At 41.4% G+C, this 21,226-nt stretch overlaps 1 protein-coding gene across 1 annotated transcript in view; it reads left to right on the top strand.

Moving 5' to 3' along the window:
- The first annotated feature begins 1,733 nt into the window (after positions 1 to 1,733).
- ABLIM1 (actin binding LIM protein 1) overlaps positions 1,734 to 21,226 on the top strand; it is a 341,667-nt gene continuing 322,174 nt past the window's right edge. The window contains exon 1 of the mRNA XM_054521710.2: positions 1,734 to 1,840. Within this exon, the coding sequence (XP_054377685.2) occupies positions 1,828 to 1,840 (13 nt within the window). The 5' untranslated portion in view covers positions 1,734 to 1,827. The remainder of the gene's footprint in view (positions 1,841 to 21,226) is intronic.

Raw genomic sequence — 21,226 nt, 5'->3', positions numbered from 1 at the left:
CTGAGAATTTCTATTCCCATTACAAATCTTTTTTCTAGTATTTCCTTTCCCACATGATCATTTGGCTGGGTTTTTTTCAACAATGCTCAATTATCCATCAATTATTTTTTCTGAAAGAATTACCTTCACCTATTTTTTAATATTTCTGAATTGTCAGAACTATTATACAATTCCATACAATTCCCATCACATCAGGATGGATTTGGGCAGTGCCAACATAGAAAACAACTAGAACATCTCTTTCTTTCCTTCTTTCTTTTTTCTTTCTTTCTTTTCTTTTCTTTCTTTCTTTCTTTCTTTCTTTCTTTCTTTCTTCCTTCTTTCTTTCTTCCTTCCTTCCTTTTCACTTTCCCTTCCTTCCTTCTCTCTCTCTTCCTTCCCTGCCTTCCTTCCTTCCTTCCTTTCTTTCTTTCTTTCTTTCTTTCTTTCTTTCTTTCTTTCTTTCTTTTTCTTTCTTTCTTTCTTTCTTTCTTTCTTTCTTTCTTTCTTTCTTTCTTTCTTTCTTTCTTTCTTTCCTTCTTTCTGTCTCTTTCTCTCTTTCTTTTTCTTTCTTTCTTCTCATGATGGAGTCTTGCTCTGTCACCCAGGCTGGAGTGCAGTGCTGTGATCTCGGCTCACTGCATCCTCCACCTCAAGCGATTCTCATACCTCAACCTCCCGAGTAGCTGGGATTACAAGCGCCGGTCACCAAGCCCTGCTAATTTGCTTTTTTTTTTTTTTTTTTAGTGGAGACAGTGTTTCACCATGTTGGCCAGGCTGGTTTTGAACTCCTGACCTCAAGTGATCCGTCCGCCTCAGCCTCCCAAAGTGCTGGGATTACATGAGTGAGCCACCACACCCGGCCATAGAACATCTGTTTCGAGAGTGCACAGAGGAAGAGAGGACAGGGCGTGAGAGTGGAATCCCACCTTTTTAGTTAGAATTTCTGAATCTGGTGGCTTTTTATTATGTTGCTTATTAGCATCAAGCGCTAGTTGATAAACCTCCAGGGCACTAAGGGGTTTTTCTTGTATTTTCTCCTTTTTATCCTGACATATAGAAAAAGGGGATTTGTTCAGAGTGGTCACCAGCCCGGCCCAGCCCCGACTCTTCAGAGTTGATGCAGTAAATCAAGCGTATGCACAGACCTCCCTTGAGTGTCTGTTGGCTCAAGACCGGGTGCTGGGTGGGGGGACCCTGAGGCCCAGCGCTGACTCGAGGGTCGCTGGAGGAAAAGTCCCGCCCCATCCCACCCCGCCCATAGGCTTTCCGAAAGCCCGGCCGACTCGGAGGGGCTGGTGGGTCGGTCCCCGCGTGTGGACTGCGGACTGAGCCCCCTCAGGCGACCGTGGTCTTCGCTCTCCTGTCAAGGGCATCACTTAGGGGAAGGAACGAACGGCCCTTTCTTGCTTTCTCTCTCTGGGACCAAAGCAGAGAGCTGGAGAGCCATTCGGAGCACCCACGTTATTTTTCCTCTTATTAAGAAGCCGGGCGGGGAGAGGGGAGGACGCAGACCCTCGTTCCTCGGGGACAGAGCCCCGCCCGGCGCCGCGGCAGAGCGGCTGCTGGACCCGGGTGGGCCCCGGCGGCTCGGGGCGGGGGAGGCGCGCCCCGCCCAGCGCGGCCGCGGGTGTCAGCGTTGCCGCGCCCGGCGGGTCCCTGCGGCCGCTGCGTCCCCGCCCGTCGGCCTTGCTGCGCGGAGCGGGCGGCCAGGTGTCCTGCGGGCGGCGTCCCCGCACCGGGAGCTGGAGGGGGCCGGGGCCGGGCGGGCGCTCCGGGGCTGCCTTCCTCCCCGCGCCCTGCGGGGCTGTCCAACGCCTTCCAGCTCCGGCTCCCGCTGCCTGCACCATGTCCGCCAGAGGTGAGTGGGGACCAGGTGGGCACCGTCCACTGACCCCGGCGGGCCGAACAGGTGCGGGAGGGCGGGGGGGATGCGACAGCCGCGCCGGCCCCAACCCGGCCTGAAACTTTGGCAGCGGATCCCCGGGCTCGGGGCTGCCGGGGGCCGGGGGCAGGGGAAGGAAGCCCTCGCCCTTGACCTTGATCCCCGGATGTGGGCGAGCCCAAGGGCCAAAGTCGGCGCCCGGCTCACCTGTGCCCGCCGCGCGTCTGGGCTGGGAGGCGTGGGGGATGGGCTCGCGCTGGCTGCCCTGCCGGGAGCTGTGGAAGGGCTGGCCAGGAGGGAGGAAGAGGTATTTTTTCCTCCTTTCTAGTTACCATTTTGCAGCTCGGCTATGGAAGAAATCCAGGGCTTGATGCAGCACGATTTAAAGCTGCAGTGCTTACACCCCATTAAAAAAAAAAAAAAAAGTAAATTCCCCACCTGTACTCCCTCTGCATGAATCTCCCCTTCCACTCCCCACCCATTTTCTTTCTGGAGTAAAACAATTACTGCAGGTGAAATGGGTGGAAGAAAAAAAATCAGAATTGCTTTTCAGGCAAGAATAAAGGGAATGTATTTCTTGCCATCTGGAGCCAGCGACGATGCTGGGGAGAGTGGGTTAGTCATAGCTCAGCGGCTGCTAGTATGAGTGAAATATTAAAGAGATCAAGTCATTCTGCAGCTTGCGAGCAATTAAAATGAAGTGAATTGGTTGCTTTGCCATAAGCATTTAAGGAAAATATTGATTATTTTTAGCAAGTGTATTTGCAAAGCAGTAAGTGCCACCCCTTTTGATACCCTGAAGGCAACCTGTAAGAGGAGTTGCAGAGTTTTTTTTTTTTTTTTTTTTTTTAAACTCCGAAGCTTTAATCCTGCTTTTTGGAAGGAGTTTAGGAATTTGATAACATGTGTTGGATAATTAAGCGCTGCTTTTCAGAGTTCATCCTGGGGCATATAATGAATAGAGTCATCTCTATCCAGAATGTTTTAATTCCTTTTCAAGCAATCTGATCTTTGTTGATGATTGCTTTGGCGATATGGTTGGTTGGATCTGTACCTAGAAATGGGGTGGAAAGGACTTGGTGGAATGACAGAATTTATATTGTAGTTACCAGGATGCAGAGGTGACATAGGGCTCTGGGATACTACCTGCCTATTCATGCCTAATTATTCATGTATATTAGAGAACGAAAAAAGAGCATGGAACAGATAACACCATAAGAGACTTGGTGTGTATATGGATGGAGTCATAACAATCTCTGAACTATGTTTTAAGACTGAGGCTTTGGGTGCTGACCGCTATCCTAAGTACCACAAGGAACATACGGAGAATATCTCTTATAAGTTGTAAATCTCTCTGAGGTCAGAGTCCACTTCTGATTCAGCTTTACAGCACCCAAACCTGTTAGTGCAGAACCTTGCACACTGGAGGGGCCAAGTAACTATGTGGAATCTTGGTATGCCCTAGGAAGCATCAAGTTTGTTAGGCCGTCACACAATTTCATTTAGTCTCTGGCCACTCCTATTCCAGGGTCTCTGGGGTTTATCTGAGGATGTGAAATGAAGATGACCCCAGAGATTCTAAGGGGCTCTAAGCCCTGGAATGGAGATGAGTTCTCAAACATTTCTTCTTCAACCCAGTTTCAAACAGGATGGTTTGGAGTCAGCTATAGACATTTCATTCAGTTGTCTTATTTCGCCTTCAAACTTCATGTTGGTCATCTTGTGTTTAACAGTTTGAAGTCTGTCTAATCTTGTAAAGGGAAAAATATCTATAATAATAAACATCAGTTATTGTATGTTTATTATGTGTCAGGTACTTTACATGTGTTACATTATTTAATCCTCACAATGACTCGATCAAGTAGCTATTGTTATTACTTCCCCATTTTACAGATGAAGGAATTGAGGTTTTGAGAGATTATAAAATTAGCCTGAGCTAAGCTTGATAAATGGCAGATGGTGATTTCTACCCAAGTCTGTCTGATTCTGATCACATCTACTTTATTTTACTACTTCTGTTATTAGTCCTTCAAGTATTGTAATAGACATCACAATCATTGATTTGCTAAGAAGAGAGAGAGAATGGCTTAGACAGGGCATTTAAAGGAAATAGCCTTGGTAAGTAACTTGGAATTTCCAATACATTTAGAAACATCTTGGTGGGCGTTTGGTAATGACAAAGTGTGGAAAACAAGGCCACTGATATTCGATGTTGTTAATTTGGTATTCCTAGTTTTTTTCTTCCTATTTCAGTGTTGAGAACCAGAACTTCCTAGATATTACCAAAGACTGAGGACTTTATGTCTTTTTTTATGCAGCACTTTTATTTATGTGAATTTGAAAAAAAATTCTAAAAGATTAGTAGAGTGCTTAGTAGTTACTGAGTTGTGCTTGTCTAGAAATGTGTATATTTTTGTCATTAATTTTTATAAAAGATTTCAAAATTGTGGGCTTCACTATGGTGTTCTGATTCAGTTATCTGCTCTTGTCTTGTCTGTACTCCTGAAAGTGGAGATAAGCTTATAGGACCAGAAACTTAATGTGTCTACTTAAGTACCTAACTTATCAATAGGAAGTCCTTTGGATCCTTGGAAAGATAAATGCTCTTGATTTTTAAAATTATCTCTACTTATTTCTAATATCTAGGCTCGTAGGTTATGGTAGGAATATAATTTTTTTTTAATAGTTAAAAATGGCCGGGCACAGTGGCTCACACCTTCAATCCTATCACTTTGGGAGGCTGAGGCGGGTGGAACACGAGGTTAGGAGTTTGAGACCAGCCTGGCCAATATGGTGAAACCCCATCTCTACTAAAAATACAAAAATTAGCCGGGCATGGTGGCACATGCCTGTAGTCCCAGTTACTCGAGAGACTGAGGCAGGAGAATAGCTTGAACCCAAGGGGCGGAAGTTGCAGTGAGCTGAGATTGTGCCAGACAGAGCGAGACTCCATCTCAAAAAAAAAAAAAAAAAAAAAAGAAAAGAAAAAAGTTGAAAACAGCCCTCCTTAAGGGGGCACAGAATGGAGACAGGGGATGGGGCTGCCTACCTCAGTCCCATTTGCTTGACTTACTTGTCCTGTGTCTCAGGTGTGCTCTCTGCCTGCTCGTGAGGTTCTCCTGTTCAAGCGTTTGGTAGGATCATGTGTTTGGGGGCCTTGTGGGAGGTCAGCTGCACTGGAGTGCTGCCCATGGCCTGGGCAGGACATTTCCCAGCAAGGGCCAGAGGAGTTACTGTGTTTTCAGTCTGAATCGAATGTCAGAGCCAGCCAGCAGGGCTTCATCCTCTTGGGGATAACTCTGCTTAGCAGATTAGGTCCTGGATAACTTGCTTGTATTTTTTTAATTAAATGTCCCTAGTTGGTTTAAAAAAAGGCAAAGAAAACAATGAAATCAATTGGCCGGGTGCGGTGGCTCATGCCTGTAATCCTAGCGCTTTGGGAGGCTGAAGTTGATGGATCACTTGAGGCCAGGAGTTCAAGACCAACCTGGCCAACATGGTGAAACCCCGTCACTCTTAAAAATACAAAAATTAGCCAGGCATGGTGGCGCATGCCTGTAATCCCAGCTACTCGGAGGCTGAGGTACGAGAATCGCTGATATTGCGCCTTTGCACTCCAGCTTGGGTGACAGACTGAGACTGTATCTCAAACAAACAAACAAACAAATAAATCAATTGAATCTCATAAGAAAAGCAACTTTATTTTTAAAATTTTAAGAGAAAAGTATTAAAATCCAGTTGTCTATTCAAACTAACAATTAAAAGCATTCTTTAATTTTATGATAGAGCAAGCTAAGACATTCCCATCTTGTGGTATTTTAGAATACTCTCATCAAAGACTTGTAACTTGGTGTTGTATTTTTCCACTAGAGACCAAAATGGATCCATTATATTTTGATTTTTGAATTACCAGCTAGAGGAAATTATAGCACTTAGAATAGAGTTTCCACACCTGGGGAGAATTGTCTAGGCAACCTTTTAAAAATATAGATTCCCAGGCCTCATTCCAGATCTAACGGTTTCTAAACACTAAAGATAGAGTACCAAAAAATGTGAAAAGTGATTCTAAGGACCATTAGATTACAGTGGGGTCCCATTATGGCAGGATCATAAGACTCATCTGGAGTATTTATCAAAGGTACTGATACAAAGGCTCTGCTTCAGAGCTACTAAATCAGAATATTCAGGTTAGGCCTGGGCATCTGCATTTTTAATAAGCCCCAGTTAATTCTTATGTACAGGCAGACTTGGGAGCCATTGAATTAGAGCTTATTTTCTCTAATGCAGAGTCTGGATCATCCTGCATGCTTTCAAAAAAGCTATTTTTAAGTTATAAAAGTAATATATTAAAATTCACTATCAGGTTGGGTGCAGTGGCTCATGCCTCTAATCCCAGCACTTTGGGAGGCCAAGGCAGCTTGAGGTCAGAGGTTCAACACCCGCCTGGCCAACACGGTGAAACCCCGTCTCTACTAAAAAAAAAGTACAAAACTTAGGTGGGCATGGCGTTGTGTACCTGTAGTCCCAGCTACTTGGGGGCTGAGGCAGGAGAATTGCTTGAACCTGGGATGTGGAGGTTGCAGTAAGCCAAGATCATGTCACTGCACTCCAGCCTGGTCAACTGTCTCAAAAAAAAAAAAAAAACACTGTCAATGTATTAATACAACAAAACTATGTTAACATACCTCTATATTAAAATATTAAATTATAAATTAATACAGTATATTTAAATTCAAACAGGCTGGAATTATACAAAGTTAAAAATGAACATCTCCTATTTTCTCCCTTCCTGTAAAATCCTCAGAATTAATGGCAAACAGTGCACCCCATAAACCCTTCCAGACAATTGTCTATCTGGTTAGCTTTCAGTCCAATTCAGTAAATAGTAAATACACACACCATGCAAGACACATGCAGAAAACAAACACTTTACAAAGAAGCAATCACTCGATGAAACTGCTGGCTTTTCAGAAGCTTGAGTCATGAGGAAAAAGGCCCAGGTGTGTGTGGATAGATTCCATTGCACTGGCAGGGAAATAACTCATGTGTGCTGTCGAAATCTTAGACCAGTTTTGCTAACGTTGTTTTCAGAACTTCCACAAAACTGGAAGCAAACCTAACTGCTCATCCACTGGGGGAATGAGTGACCAGATTGTGGTGCATACATGTGGACTATTACACAGTTATTAGAAAGAGTGAGTGAGACCCATATGCACTGGTCTGGAGGGTTGGCTGTGATACATTGTTAAGTGAAAAGAGTGTGTTTTAGAATAAAATCTATGTCATATATGATCCCAGTTTTGTAAATTGAGAAAAGTCCCTATGTGTGCATATGTGTGTGTTCCACGAGCAGAGAAAAAATCATAGAACAGTACATAACAAGCATTTAGCAGTGGCTACCTCAAAGGTAAAGGTGAGGAGGGAAGGTGGTTGGCTTTTCTTTGGCTATATCTTTATGTTGTTTGGTAGTAAGTAAGAACAGCTTTAATAGATTGAGAGAAAAATCCAATAAAGGAAAAATGTCCACTTAATCCGTACTCATTCATTTCACTTATTGGAGTCAGGGACATAGATTTTTATTCATTTATCTGATGAACATTTATTGAATACTTGTTACATGCCAGCAATTAGTTAATAAGGCTCAGTATATACCCTCAAGGAGCTCACAGTTTTATGGGGAAGACAAATACACACATATTTATAAAAGGATATCCTGGCCGGGCGCGGTGGCTCACGCCTGTAATCCCAGCACTTTGGGAGGCTGAGGCGGGCGGATCACGAGGTCAGGAGATCGAGACCATCCTGGCCAACACAGTGAAACCCCGTCTCTACTTAAAAAAAAATACAAAAAATTAGCTGGGCGTGGTGGCGGGCGCCTGTAGTCTCAGCTACAGGCGAGGCTGAGGCAGGAGAATGGCGTGAACCCAGGAGGTGGAGCTTGCAGTGAGTGGAGATGCGCCACTGCACTCCAGCCTGAGTGACAGAGTGAGACTCTGTCTCAAAAAAAAAAAAAAAAAAAGGATATCCTGAGTGGAGAGAGCGAGCGACAGCGAGAGCGAGAGAGAAAGAAAGAGAGCATATGGGATAGAGAGAGAATTACGGTAATACCAAAGAGAGGCATTGAGGGGCGTGACAACCATATCAGGTGAGGCTTCTTAAAGAAAGTAGAGTAGTTTTCTTGGAGAATGAGTTGGACTTAGCCAGGTGAAAAAGAATAGGATGGAGGGAAGGCCTTTCCAAGGGAAAGGGCATGAAAAGAAGTAGCATGGTGAGCACTGAACCTAGGAAGCCTGTTGCTGCCAGATGACATGTTTTTCAGGGAGAGGAGAACCAGACCTCAGTGGAGTTGGGAGGTGGAGAGGGCACTTTGGGGAAAGGCTAAGGATGTAGGGATTTTCACTGACAAGGATTTGCAGTTCCAGAGCACAGTGGAAGGTTGTCAGTGGTGAGAGATGTTTCAGCGGGAAGGAAGAAACAGGGCAGAAAGGGATGAGAAGAGAGAGGAGGCCTCTGTCCTTCCCATGGCTGAGACTGCAGGAATGAGAGAGATGGTTGCGCATGACAAGTTTGAAATGTCCCAACTTTGGCATGAGGAATTTGGTTGCAGACTGAGCCGAGAGCCTGGGCAGTAGCAAGCTGGGGCAGAGAGGTGATAGGGGCTGCCATCTGCTTCCTCGAGTAGCAGCAAAGCTGTCTGCTAAGCACGGCTTGTTCATGGGGTTGGGGCCAAGGTTAGAATGTGGGCGGAGAGACAATAGGAATCAGAACCACACTTTTTTTTTTTTTTTTTTTTGCTGATTTCTTGAGCTTTGATGCTTATAGCAGAGCCTAAAATGTATCTGCTAGTCGATAAATGGGAGACTTCTCCTTCATTTCATCTTTCTTCTCTCTTACTTCTGTCCACCACTCTGGGCCTCTTGTCCCAAGCATCACTCTAGCTTTATCAGTTTCTTTCACGGTGATGTTGTAAAGATTAGTGCACTAAGAGTTCTTATTTGGTGTGATATGGGGGCCATTTTTCTGGCCTGTATCAACTACAGTTTCTCCTCTCTTTGAGTTACAGGGCTCCCAAGCAGTTTATTAAATCAAGGGAAGGAGAAACTATCTTTGCAAGCCAAGTTTAGCCATTATTAGATTTAGTATTTAACATCAAAACAGCAAAACACTACATTTCCTGGAAGTTCTTTTTTGCATTTAAAATAAATGATTCTCATTCAATGAACAGATTTTTTTTTATGTGAGAGAGATCATTTTGGACATCAATATCTCACATGTGGGAGTGTCATATGTTTCAGCAAAGATTTTCAGAAGGTTGAATTGTTCCCACATTGTATCTGTGAACTGCATTATGTTTTGTTTTTTTTTTTAATTTTTGGGAACTTGTGTAGACAAGCTTGAGTTAATCACACTTCTCAGGTAATGGTTTACTATCATTGTCAGTCCATCAGGCCCTGCTGTGGTCTAATATATTGATTATTTTATCTCCATTATTTAATTTCATTACCTTTTTGCCATAGGCAACTATTCTTATACATTTGATATATGTGTCCTTGAATTTGTAGTAAAACCAATTCTTAGACCAGTTCTTGAGCTATAAGCACTAAGTCAGTGTGTGTGTGTGTGTGTGTGTGTGTGTGAACGAGAAATTTTCTTCTTACTGAGAATGGAATAGAAGGCAGTGGGGTTGTAATTTATGTTAGATGTAAAAGGGATTCAACAATTAAGAAAAGATATGCTTTCTCTCTTCCCTCCTCCCCAAAACAGAACTGGCAACCATATATCTGAAAATATCTTAACAGCAAGCAAGACAACAATATAATAGACAGTGTTGAACTCTTAATCTGTCACCCTTTCTCACTGAGATTCAATCAGCTAGTATTTATTGAACCTCTCTCCTGCAGCATCCAGATTAATTTCAAATCCTGTCTATTCCTGGGCTGAGGATGCTAATATACTAATTAATGAAGTCATTTGACAAATAGTTATTGAGCTCTCTGCAGTAAAGATTGTCATGGCTTTTGGGTGGAAAAATATTAAAGGACATTAGAATTTGTGGTTAAGGTTGGGACAAACAGGCTGGTCGACATTTATGGCTCACATTTAAGTATATATTTACATGTGCTATATAAGTTATAATTCCACCTGGGATGCTTCTATCTAGGACAAATGTTAAACCTGCTGGGATGCTGGGACAATAGGTGTATACTGGGGCTATCCTAGGAAAATTGAGACTGTGGCCTTTCTAACTAGTAGTGTTTCTAGCCAGCATGCCTTATGGTGTCAGTGTATTCTTTGGCCTTAAAAGATCGACTTTTGATCAATAGCTGAATATCTGCCTGTAGTATTAGCTACTTTGTAGATTATCTACCTCAAAATTTAAACTTAAATCTTGGGCTGCCTATTTCCTCCCCTTCAATCCAGCACATTTTTGGGCTATTTTCCCAAATGTCAAGTTGGTGTGCTGAGGTATAGTTACTATCAGAGACTAACAACATTTAGCATAAAGTCAAATCAAAATAAAATTTTAGAATATTTGTTTTTTGTTTCTTAGGTAATTCACATGATGATTTTATTCTATTGGGTTAAATTATCCAGATGCAATTATCATGGGAAGGAAATGCTTAGTGCCTTTGGGACCTTCATTATCATGGGAAAGGCTCTATTTTTTCTGGTTAATGTAGTTTCACATAAGCTTTAAAATGTATAGTTTGGTTTACCTGTGGTTATCTTTGGACTCACAACCTACTTGATTTTATGCCAATGTGCTAGAGATTTATCTTTTCCAGCATATTGTATGATTTTAATGGGAAAATTATCTAATTTGCATTTACCACTATAAGGAAATTGCCCGTTAAAAAATTAATTTTGGATGGTAAATCCTTATTTAGTAGATGAATCTATAAAAGCCTTTGTATTATTGAACCCTGCATTAAAATAAACATGAAAGCAGGAGTTGTAGGTCGAGCATGCAAAAATGATTTGCTGATTGATTGGCGATCATGTTGTTTTAGTCCTTTGTTAGATAATTTTTATAGGCTTGCTTGTAGGAGGAAGAGCTGACCATGCATAATTATTATTATTCATATTTTAAATAAATACAATTAGTCCTTTCTTCTGTATGGTGTGTTCTTTCTCCAGCTCTTTAACATTATTACTTTTGAGAATAATATTAGATGATATATGTATAAATGAAGAAACTTTACCTGTGTTAGGGTCAATTTTTAAATAGTTTTTCCTAAAGAAAATATCACATAATATATTTTTACTTTAGGCTGTGTCCAGGGTCTTTACTGATACTTTTCTTCCTCAACTTATTGGGAATTCATTTAAAAAACATCCACAACAGGGAAGCCACCAGAGAACTGAATGGTAACAATGAAGGGAAATGAGGACAATGAGGTAAACAGCTATTTCTGGCTTTCAGCTCCAAATAGGAATGAACAGAAGGAGAGGAGTCCCAGAGTCTGGGGAAAGGAGGGAGGGGACAGAGCCATAATTTTTAAAAGTCAAAAAAATGTGAAAAGAGGTTTGGGGTTGCCAATCTCTAATGGATTCCAGGGAGAATTTTTTTGTTCTTGTTGTTCTGGTGTAAAACAAAGGGATCTTTATTTTGAATCACTTAAGCATTGAGTGAGTAATGAGCATGGGCATCAGGGATGGGTGAGTTTTTTTCACCAGTTCCTTGTGACTACTTATTTTAGAGAATCTATTCTGTGGCTAGATGCTTTATATAAACTGTAGAATTGTAGTTGGCAAGAATGTATTCATTTCTTCAGTTATTCCATAAGTATGAGTTGAACACCTACTAAGTGGCCTAGGTGTTGAAGTGTGATGACCACTTACCATATAAACATATGATAGGTGGTGTAAAGTACTGTGAAAAAAAATAAAAAAAAGTAGAGTGGAGAATATTAGAGAGGTGAGAGTGTGGGGAAGGTGCTATTGCATATGGGGCGATAATGGAAGGCCTCTTTGATAAAGCGACATTTCAGCAGAGACCTGAAGGAAGTGAGGGGTCACGAAGATATCTGGTAAAGAGTTTTTTAGGCAGTGAGATGAGCAATTCCTAGGCCCTGAGTGCTGTCAGGACCAGCAGGCAGGCTTGTGTGGCTGGATCAGAGAGTACGGGAGAGGGATGGAGATGAAGTCAGAAAGGCAGTTGGGGGAAGGAGGGTGTCCAGTTGGTCCTTGAGACTGCTGTTATGAGTTGAGTTCTTCCCTGAGTTAGATTGAGTGAGTTAGGTGAAAGTTCTGAGCAGAGTTGTGACATGATTTGATGTAGTTTCAAAGAATCATTCAGTCAACATGTAGACGGTAAGGCAAGGGTGGAAGCAAGAAGACCAGTTAGGAGGCTACCGTAATGGTCAAGATAAGACAAGATGGTGGCTTGGACCAAATGGGAGGAGAGCAGGTCCTGAGAAGTTATTGGATTCTGGAAATGTTTCTAAAGAATTGCTTAGAGAACTTGCTGATGAGTTGGCAACATGAAGTAGAAGAAAGAGGGGAATCTTAGATCTCTCCAATTCTTTCAGCAACTGGGAGGATAGCATGTCATTTCTTGCAATGAGGAAGAGTATAGAAGGGGCAGGTTTGGGGAGGAAATCAAGTATTTCGGACATTTGAAATGTCTCTTAGACAGCCTTCTATGAAAATATTTATTATGCCTATTTTACAGTTAGAGAAAATGAGATATAGAGAAATGAAGAAACTTGCCTGAGATCATCATCTAGCTAATAAATGGTTGACTCAGGATTTAAATGCAGGTCTTGTTTGTGCCAGAGGATGCTCTATTTACTGTTACAATGCTGCCTCTTTACATTCAGCTGCAATACATACCAGGACAAGAATCTATCTATTTTTCATTTCTTAATTATTTATGGTTTCTCATTATGCGATAATTTTCTGCATTTTTAAACATGGCTTATGTTTAAGGAAGAAAAAATAAACCATAATCACATTATTCGAAATTATATCATTTATCAACATTATCATTGTTAGCACTGCAAAAACACTATTGAAATATGAAGAAGCATGCTCTATGATTATGGCACTGAGTGCTTGGTATGAGCCAGGCTCAGGGGATCCTAGCTCCTTTCCTTATAGAGTTCCCAGAGTAATGAAGGTGAGAGACCTGTCTGCAGAAGTTGCACTACAACGTGACCAGTGGCATGATGGTGTTACACACAAGATGTTCAAGAGAACAGAGGAAGGATACCAGTGCATCCTGATTGGATATGGGGCCAAGGAAGACTTTACAAAGCAAGTGATGTAAATAGGGCCTTGAAGAACAAGTGGAATTTGCCAAATGGAGAAGTGGTTGAAAAGTATTCTAAGCACAGGAAATGGTGCTTGGAAATTTTAGAATTTACAAAATGGTAATTAAATATATTAAACATTAAGAATAAAACATCTGAAGTTAAATGTAACATGCAGACACAATATGAGGAAAAATTTTAAACTCTACTGAGAAACATAAAAGATTTAAGTCATTGGAGAGACATAGTAGGCTCTTGGATAATAAGACACAATATTGTAAAAATGTTCATCTCCCCTAAATCTCGGCATAAAAGAAATAAAATTGCAGTTAAAATGGCAACAAGGTCTGTTTTAGGGACATGGCAAAATGACACTATTATTCATTTTGCAAAATGAAATTTATGAAATCCAAAAACAAATAAAGTGTAATTAAGGGAGATTAGGCCTACCAGATCTTAAAATGCAATATGAAACTATATTAATTAAAATAGTTTAGTGTTGGAAAAAATTAGACAGAGTAATGTCTAGTTATAGTATAGTGAACAAATGTGTACAGGATTTATTTATAGTAAAGGTAGCATTTAAAAATCAGTGTGAGAAGAAAGATCCCCAGTAATCGATGTTGAAGCAACTAGCTAACTATTTAGAAAAGATAAATCTAGATCCTTTTCTTACTTCTTTTAGAACACACACACACACAGACACACACAAACACACAATCACAAACACACACACTCACAATTCCTATGGATTAAATAATTAAGTATAAAATAAATGAAACAATAGAAATCCTAGGAAAAAAAATGGGTGAATTTATAACTGAGAGTGTCCTGACCTTCTAGACAGGATACAAAGCCTGAAAGTCATGAAATAAAAAGTAGATACATTTAACTACGCAAAAATAAGACTTCTATGTGGTTAAAAAAATACCACATTCAGCATTCTGGCTTGTGATTCTCACAAGGCCCCAGGAGAGCTGGCTTGAACCTGGCCACCGGCCCCAGGACAGTTAAGTCAGCAAATAACAGAGCGGAGCCAGAGACAGGTGTGGGATACGACTAAGGTGCCTTCGGAAAGCTTGGCAGATAATTGGACCGATAATGTCATGGCTTACCTGAGGACCTCACTGAAGTTTTACTCTCTGCACAAAGCCAGCTAGACAAGTACTGAGGGTGGTGTTCACTCATTCATGCCACAAACGCGTAGAGCTTTTCTTATTATTTTTCATTCCACAAACGGGAGAGCTTTTAGCACCACAAGCATGAGGCACAGGAATGAGTAAGGTATAGTCCCTGCCTCAGAGAGTCCATATTGGACCTCCACTTGGTATCTGGAATATTCAGAATTGGAAGGCCGTAGTCACTCCTGTTTTTTTCCTGTCTTCTAGAACATCAGTCCCCAACCTTTTTGGCACCAGGGACTGGCTTCGTGGAAGACGGTTTTTCCATGCACTGTGGTTGGGGAGGAATGGTTTCAGGATGAAACTGTCCCACCTCAGAAGATCATCCGGCATTACATGTTCATAGGGAGCCCAACCTAGATCCTTCGCATGCACAGTTCACGGCAGGGTTTGCGTTCCCATGGGAATCTGTTGCCGCTGATCTGACAGGAGGTGGCACTCAGGTGGTAATGCTCGCTTGCCTGCTGCTCACCTCCTGCTGTGCGGCCCAGTTCCTAACAGGCCATGGACTGGCACCCGTCCGTGGCCCAGGGGCTGGGGACCCCTGTTCTAGAATATTCACACTCTTTAGGGTAGTCTGGCCTGAGGTTTTTGGACAGTTGTAGGAATAACACGCAGTTCTTAGTCATTTGCTGTCACCACTCAGGAATGACACTGTCACACCTTTACCACAGGAAAAAAGGGGATGCAGTGAGTGTGCTCTGCTCCTGGAAACTTGAGATGGACTGCCTGCTGGAAAGGAGGATAAAGAATCACTCGGGGCTGGACTAGACCTGGCAGCTTAATTAACTTGTTTATCTCAACCTTTTCTCTTTTCATAGCAAAGCTGCCTATGGTGATAAACACTAAAAGAAGGGTATTTATGTGCTGCTGTTCAGAACATTTGATTTAAGTGAGCATTTTTATTAGTGTTTCTTGGAGATTAGCCTGCCCTGGTTCTCTGAATTCCTTTGATTACATCAGAGCCTTGCTTTGGAGGCAACCTTTCCCCCGATTCACTGCTAATAAACACACTTTGAACTTGGTCATTGGACTCTGTTCTTCCTCTGATAACTACATTTCTTCCCACCCAAACTTTTTCATGTTAGCATCCAACACACTGAACTGTAAGGAGACATCTGTCTAGGTGGCCCCAGCCACGTCTAGACTGCATTCTGTGAAGCCAGGGACCAAATATTACATGTGTATTTCCAGATCCTTGTCCTGAAGTGGAGTAGATATTTAATAAGCAATTATTGAAAGAATTGGGAGGAGAAAGGTTGCCGTCTAAGAAATTCACGGTTTGCTGGAGTAGACAGGTTTATGCAAAGGGTGAAGAGGGTAGAATAGAAGGTACAGTCTACAAATGTCTCCATCCTTTCAGTTGAATTCTACTAAGTTAGACATGACCTAGAAGTTCATTTCCTTATAGGTTTGCACTCTTAAAACTGACCAGAGGGCTGGGCGCCGTGGCTTACGCCTGTAATCCCAGCACTTTGGGAGGCCAAGACAGGCAGATCACTTGAGGTCAGGAGTTTGAGAGCAGCCTGGCCAACGGTGAAACCCTGTCTCTACTAAAAACACAAAAAAATTAGCCAGGCCTAGTGGCGTGTGCCTGTAGTCCCAGCTACTCGGGAGGCTGAGGCAAGAGAATCACTTGTACCTGGGAGGTGGAGGTTGCAGTGAGCCAAGATTGTGCCATTGCAATCCAGCCTGGGCGACAGAGCATGACTCCATCTCATCTCAAAAAACAAAACGAAACAAACAAACAAAAAAACAAACTGACCAGAGAAACAGTTGTGTTTTTTCAGCTTGGACAATGCAGGTTCTAACCTTGTTCATTGTGTTCGTTGGTGGGCTTGGTTCTTTATCCAAGTAGAAATTTATAATAAGCACTGTTAAAAAGTTTCTGGAGATTCCATGTACAGGAAAGTTATGTCTATACAATATAAGTAGAAAATGAATCCATTTATCTATCTATAAAACTACTATCTCCTAACCCACCTACTGAAAAGAAAAAAAACTGCTTTGCCTTTTCACATATATGTTGAGATCTTTCTGTATTAGTATGTACAGATATCGCTCATGTTTTATGACTGCATAACGTTCAATCATATGGCTGTAGCATACCTGATTTAATAGTCCCTTATTGATAGATTCTTTGCTCATTTGTTTTTATAGACAATGCTGCACTGAATGTCTTTGTGCATATATCTTGAGGTTTTTAGAGCATAGCTGTATTAGTTTGTAACTTTTAATGAGCTTTACTGGTGGTTCAGAAATAATGGAAAGAGAGCACGGTGAACAGAATTCCTCAAACGCCCCTCTGTGGCTGTCTTGCCCTACGCTCTCTTCGTGTGCCATCTCCTGTTTTGCTCCCAAGTAGTCTCTGCCTTGCTGGGAGCAGCTTATTTCTCCAGCACTATAAAATACTATAGATGATTCCTTTGTTTCTACCAAAGGAGAGACCACTTCTATACCAGAGAAAAAAGAATATTGACTCCCCCTCACTTCATTTAAAGCCAACCTCATTGCCTGTTACAGGATTAATTTTTTCCAGAATGATGGACAGCGAGAGATCTATGGCTTTTAGGTCAAAACAATCACAAAATAGGCTGATGCTGATGTATTTCCCAAAGGCTGGATTATTTATTCTTATTCTTATTCACAGTCACCACCACCCTCAGTTAAAAAATGAAATCTGTTGCACGCATATGTTCATTGCAGCACTGTTCACAATAGCAAAGACATGGAATCAACCCAAATGCCCATCAATGATAGACTGGATAAAGACAATGTGGTACATATACACCATGGAATACTATGCAGCCATAAAAAGGAATGAGATCATGTCCTTTTCAGGGACATGGATGGAGCTGGAAGCCATTATCCTCAGCAAACTAACGCAGGAACAGAAAGCCAAATACTGCATGTTCTCACTTATAAGTGGGAGCTGAACAATGAGAACACATGGACACAGGGAGGGGAACAACACACACTGGGGCCTGTTGGCGGGTGGGGTTGGGAGAGGAAGAGCTTTAGGAAAAATAGCTAATGCATGCTGGGCTTAACACCTAGGTGATGGGTTGATAGGTGCAGCAAACCACTGTGGAGCACGTTTACCTATGTAACAAACCTGCACATCCTGAACGTTTACCCCGGAATTTAAAATAAAAATAAAAATAAATGAAACCTGAGAATTCATTCTTTTTAAGGTTGCATCCAAAGGTCCCTACTTAAAAATAATCAAAATGGCACATACTCAGCAGGGGCCAGTACATTCTAGTGGAAAGAGTTGGACAAGGAGTTAGGAGACCTGAGTTCTAGCTTGAGCTCTTCTCCTCCAGCTGTGTGGTCATGGACACACCATACAACGGAGTGCCCTCCGGGACCTCCATTCCCCATTCCTAGTCCCCTCTATTCCTTAGATGACCTCAGAAGACTCTTCCACTTACAAGACCTGAAACTAAAAATGAATTTCCAGATCAGATGACTCAATTTTACTTTGACTCAATTCCTGTAATGCATCATCTTGGCTGGAGTTCCAGTAGACAGGAGAGAGACTGGCAGCCTCTTATGTAATGTTACTTAAGCAAAGGGGTTGGAGAAGGTGCTGGCTCCATCCTAATTTATGGCTTGAAGGTTTTGGGCTAAATTTCTGCTGTGTGATTAAATGCACTCCTGATTTACTAGGAGAGTTGATACAATTTCCAAGTAGCTTGCGATGAATTTGGTATTCTCAGGCCAATGAAATGAAAAGTTTATTAGTGAAAGGGAGCACTTGTAATCATGGTCTTTCCATTTCTCCCCTGCACATGAGTTTGTTTGTTGTATGACTTTTTTTTTTTTTTTTTGAGACGGAGTCTCACTCTGTCGCCAGGCTGGAGTGCAGTGGTGTAATCTTGGCTCACTGCAACCTCCGCCTCCTGGGTTCAAGTGACTCTCCTGCCTCAGCCTCCCGAGTAGCTGGGACTAGAGGCCTGTGCCACCATGCCCAGCTAATTTTTGTATTTTTAGTAGAGACGGGGTTTCACCATGTTGGCCAGGATGGTCTCAATCTCTTGATCTCGTGATCGGCTGCCTCAGCCTCCCAAAGTGTTGTATGCCATTTTTAATGATGCTTGTGACATATTCTAGTTAGGGAGTCCAAACTTAAAACTAACAGAGGGCCAATTTTCTCTTAGAGAGTGTTGTTTGATGTTCATTAAGTTTAGAAGCATTGGCTGATGAGACTTAATATAAGACTATCGTGTGTAATTTATAAAATAATTTAAATTATATCTTTTATTTATTTTTATTTATTTATTTTTCTTCCTTTTTATCAGACTCCTAGCTTCCTGAAAAATTACATCTTTTATATGGAATAGAAAGGACTAGAAAAATGTCAGTATCTTCTCTTTTTCTTCCCATGCCTCCTAATGTTTCTGGTACAAACAACTCCCAAACGTTTTTTGGCAAAGAGCAATGAGAAAATGGCAAAAATGAGAATTTTGGAAGTGAGGATTACCTTTTTGGGTATTCATTCACATTCCAAGCAGCACTTGTTTATAGTTTTTTGACTTTGCAGTAAAGCATCAGTGACTGAATGTTTTTTCTTTCTCTTCCTTTTGATAAATTTGTTAGTTAAGGCAGATTCTTCATTAAGCACTTCAGTCTTCAGAATCCTAATAGGCAAATTATACAACATCCTACTCAATTAAGAAAAGGAATTATTAATAGAGAACTCAGGGGAAAATGCTGTTATGCACTTATTGGCTGTTTTATAATAAACACAGTGATTTCTACTTTTGTATTATTCATTGCAGGAAAAATGTTCTTTATGAATATTTTGATGTGAGATGTTAAATGAAATCTATAAAATAAGACTTTAATGCCTGTTAGGACAATTTCTTTTGAAAAAATATTTTTACTATCTTACTTTTTGACTAGGTCATAAAAAAGGGATGGCATTGAGTGGACACATATTCCATTTGTTAAAATGCTGGGAGAAAGATGTTTTAGAGGAAATTGTTGTCATATGCAATATACTTTTAAAATTCATTAGATTGCTTTTGGAGGTTATGAACATTGACAAATAGAGCTATGGCAGGAAGGATATATTCTATCCACCTTCAGCCCAGTTGAGAATATTATCCACAACCTTTTTACTTTCCTAAGCTGTCCTTTTCAAATCTATTTCCTAGTGTTTCTTGGGTTTTGTGTTCTGCTTAAACTAGATTATTCTTATATGAATATTTATTATGGAGATTATGGAGAGTGTTTAAATTTATTTTTCTGAAAAAGGGTTGGTAACTATTCAGTCAAGTTAGCTGTATCACCAGACTGTCAAAGACCATAGTGGAGATAATTTGACAGGCTTGATTTTATTTAGGGAGCAATATTTGTGGATACTGTTACCACCTGAATAGTAGGAACAGTATTATTTTAGTCATCTCTGTATGCCCACCACCTACTACATTCATTCCACAAATATTTATTAAGCACCTGCTGTTTTAGGAGCAGTAGCTGTAGCAGTGCACAAAACAGATTTAAAAAAAATTCTTGCCAGTGGAAGTTTCTAGGCAGCTTATATTTGGAGTTACTTTATTTTATTTATGTAACAATTATATTTATGAAATATAAGTAGGCAAAATACATAGCATATCAGATAATGATGTGTGCTATGGAGAAAACAAAGCAGGGATCGGGGATGGAGGGTCTGGGGTTGGCATGATCAGGGGAGGCTTCATGGAGAAGGTGACATTTAAACAGGGAGAAGGAGCAGAGAAAGCGAGCTATGGGAGCATCTGGAGTGAGAGTATTCTAGGCAGAAGGAAGAGCAATTGCAAAGGCCCTGAGTTGGGAATGTGCTTGGAGTCTTTAGGGCACAGCGACGCCAGTAGGAGGGGCGGGCAGAGAGATGGTGGGGCATGGGGGAGCAGTCATGTGCTATCTTGTGAACCACCTTGAGGACTTTGGCTTTTACTGAGTGACATGACAACCACTCAAGGGTGTTGAGCAGAGGAATCCACTTGGTTAAATGTTGACCTGAAGAGAGTATCTCCTTAAAGAAATCACGGGTACCCCTGATCTGTGGCTTTGGCTTGTTTATTTATATAGTATTTGGTGATCTCTGGGTTTTGTGGTGTGTGTATGTGTGTGTGTGTGTGTTGTTTTAATTTGTGAATAACTACATGAATAAAACTTAGCTTTGTTAGAATTTGTAGCTAGCAAACAAAGAGTGTGTCCTGTACCACAGATCACTAATATTGTTGGAACAAGAAAGAGGCAAATGTAGCCAATGGCTAATGGGCAGTTATTGCCTAACATCAGGCTTAGAGCACTTGATGTAGTCCAGAAGAATAAATACTAGAGGAAGGCAAACCCCTTCCTTTTCTGGCCTCAGAAAGGAAAAGCTGTGAAGTGAGATAACCACCCTGTGAAGTACGTGACTAAGTTTAGAAAGCAAGGTGTCTGACCATAAATCATTATGTTTTCAGTATACTCATGAATTTTGGAATGATATATTGATTAAATTATTAGGTAGTCTTAATTCTAGCATGTTATTTGAGCTAGATATAAATCCCCTAGGACAGAGATTACGTGTGGGTCAAAAATCTCAGCTGCTGGCTGGGCGAGATGGCTCATGGCTATAATCCCAGCACTTTGGGAGGCCAAGGCAGAAGGATCGCTTGAAGCCAGGAGTTCGATGCCAGCCTGGGCAACATAGCAACATAGTGAGACCCCCGTTTCTACAAAAAATAAAAATAAAAATAAATTAGCTGGGTGTGGTGGTGAATGTCTGTAGTCCCATCTATTAAGGAGGCTGAGGCAGGAGGGTTGCTAGAGCCCAGGAGTTTGAGGCTGCAGTGAGCTATGATCATGTCACTGCACTCCAGTCTGGGTGATAAAGAAAGACCTCATCACTAAAAAAAAAAAAAAAAAAAAAAAAATTCTGTTGCCGTCCT

Source organism: Pongo abelii, chromosome 8, assembly GCF_028885655.2.
Source record: "Pongo abelii isolate AG06213 chromosome 8, NHGRI_mPonAbe1-v2.0_pri, whole genome shotgun sequence".
Lineage (NCBI taxonomy): Eukaryota > Metazoa > Chordata > Mammalia > Primates > Hominidae > Pongo > Pongo abelii.
Note: the sequence above shows the minus strand (reverse complement) of the source record. Positions and strands in the feature narration are given on the sequence as shown.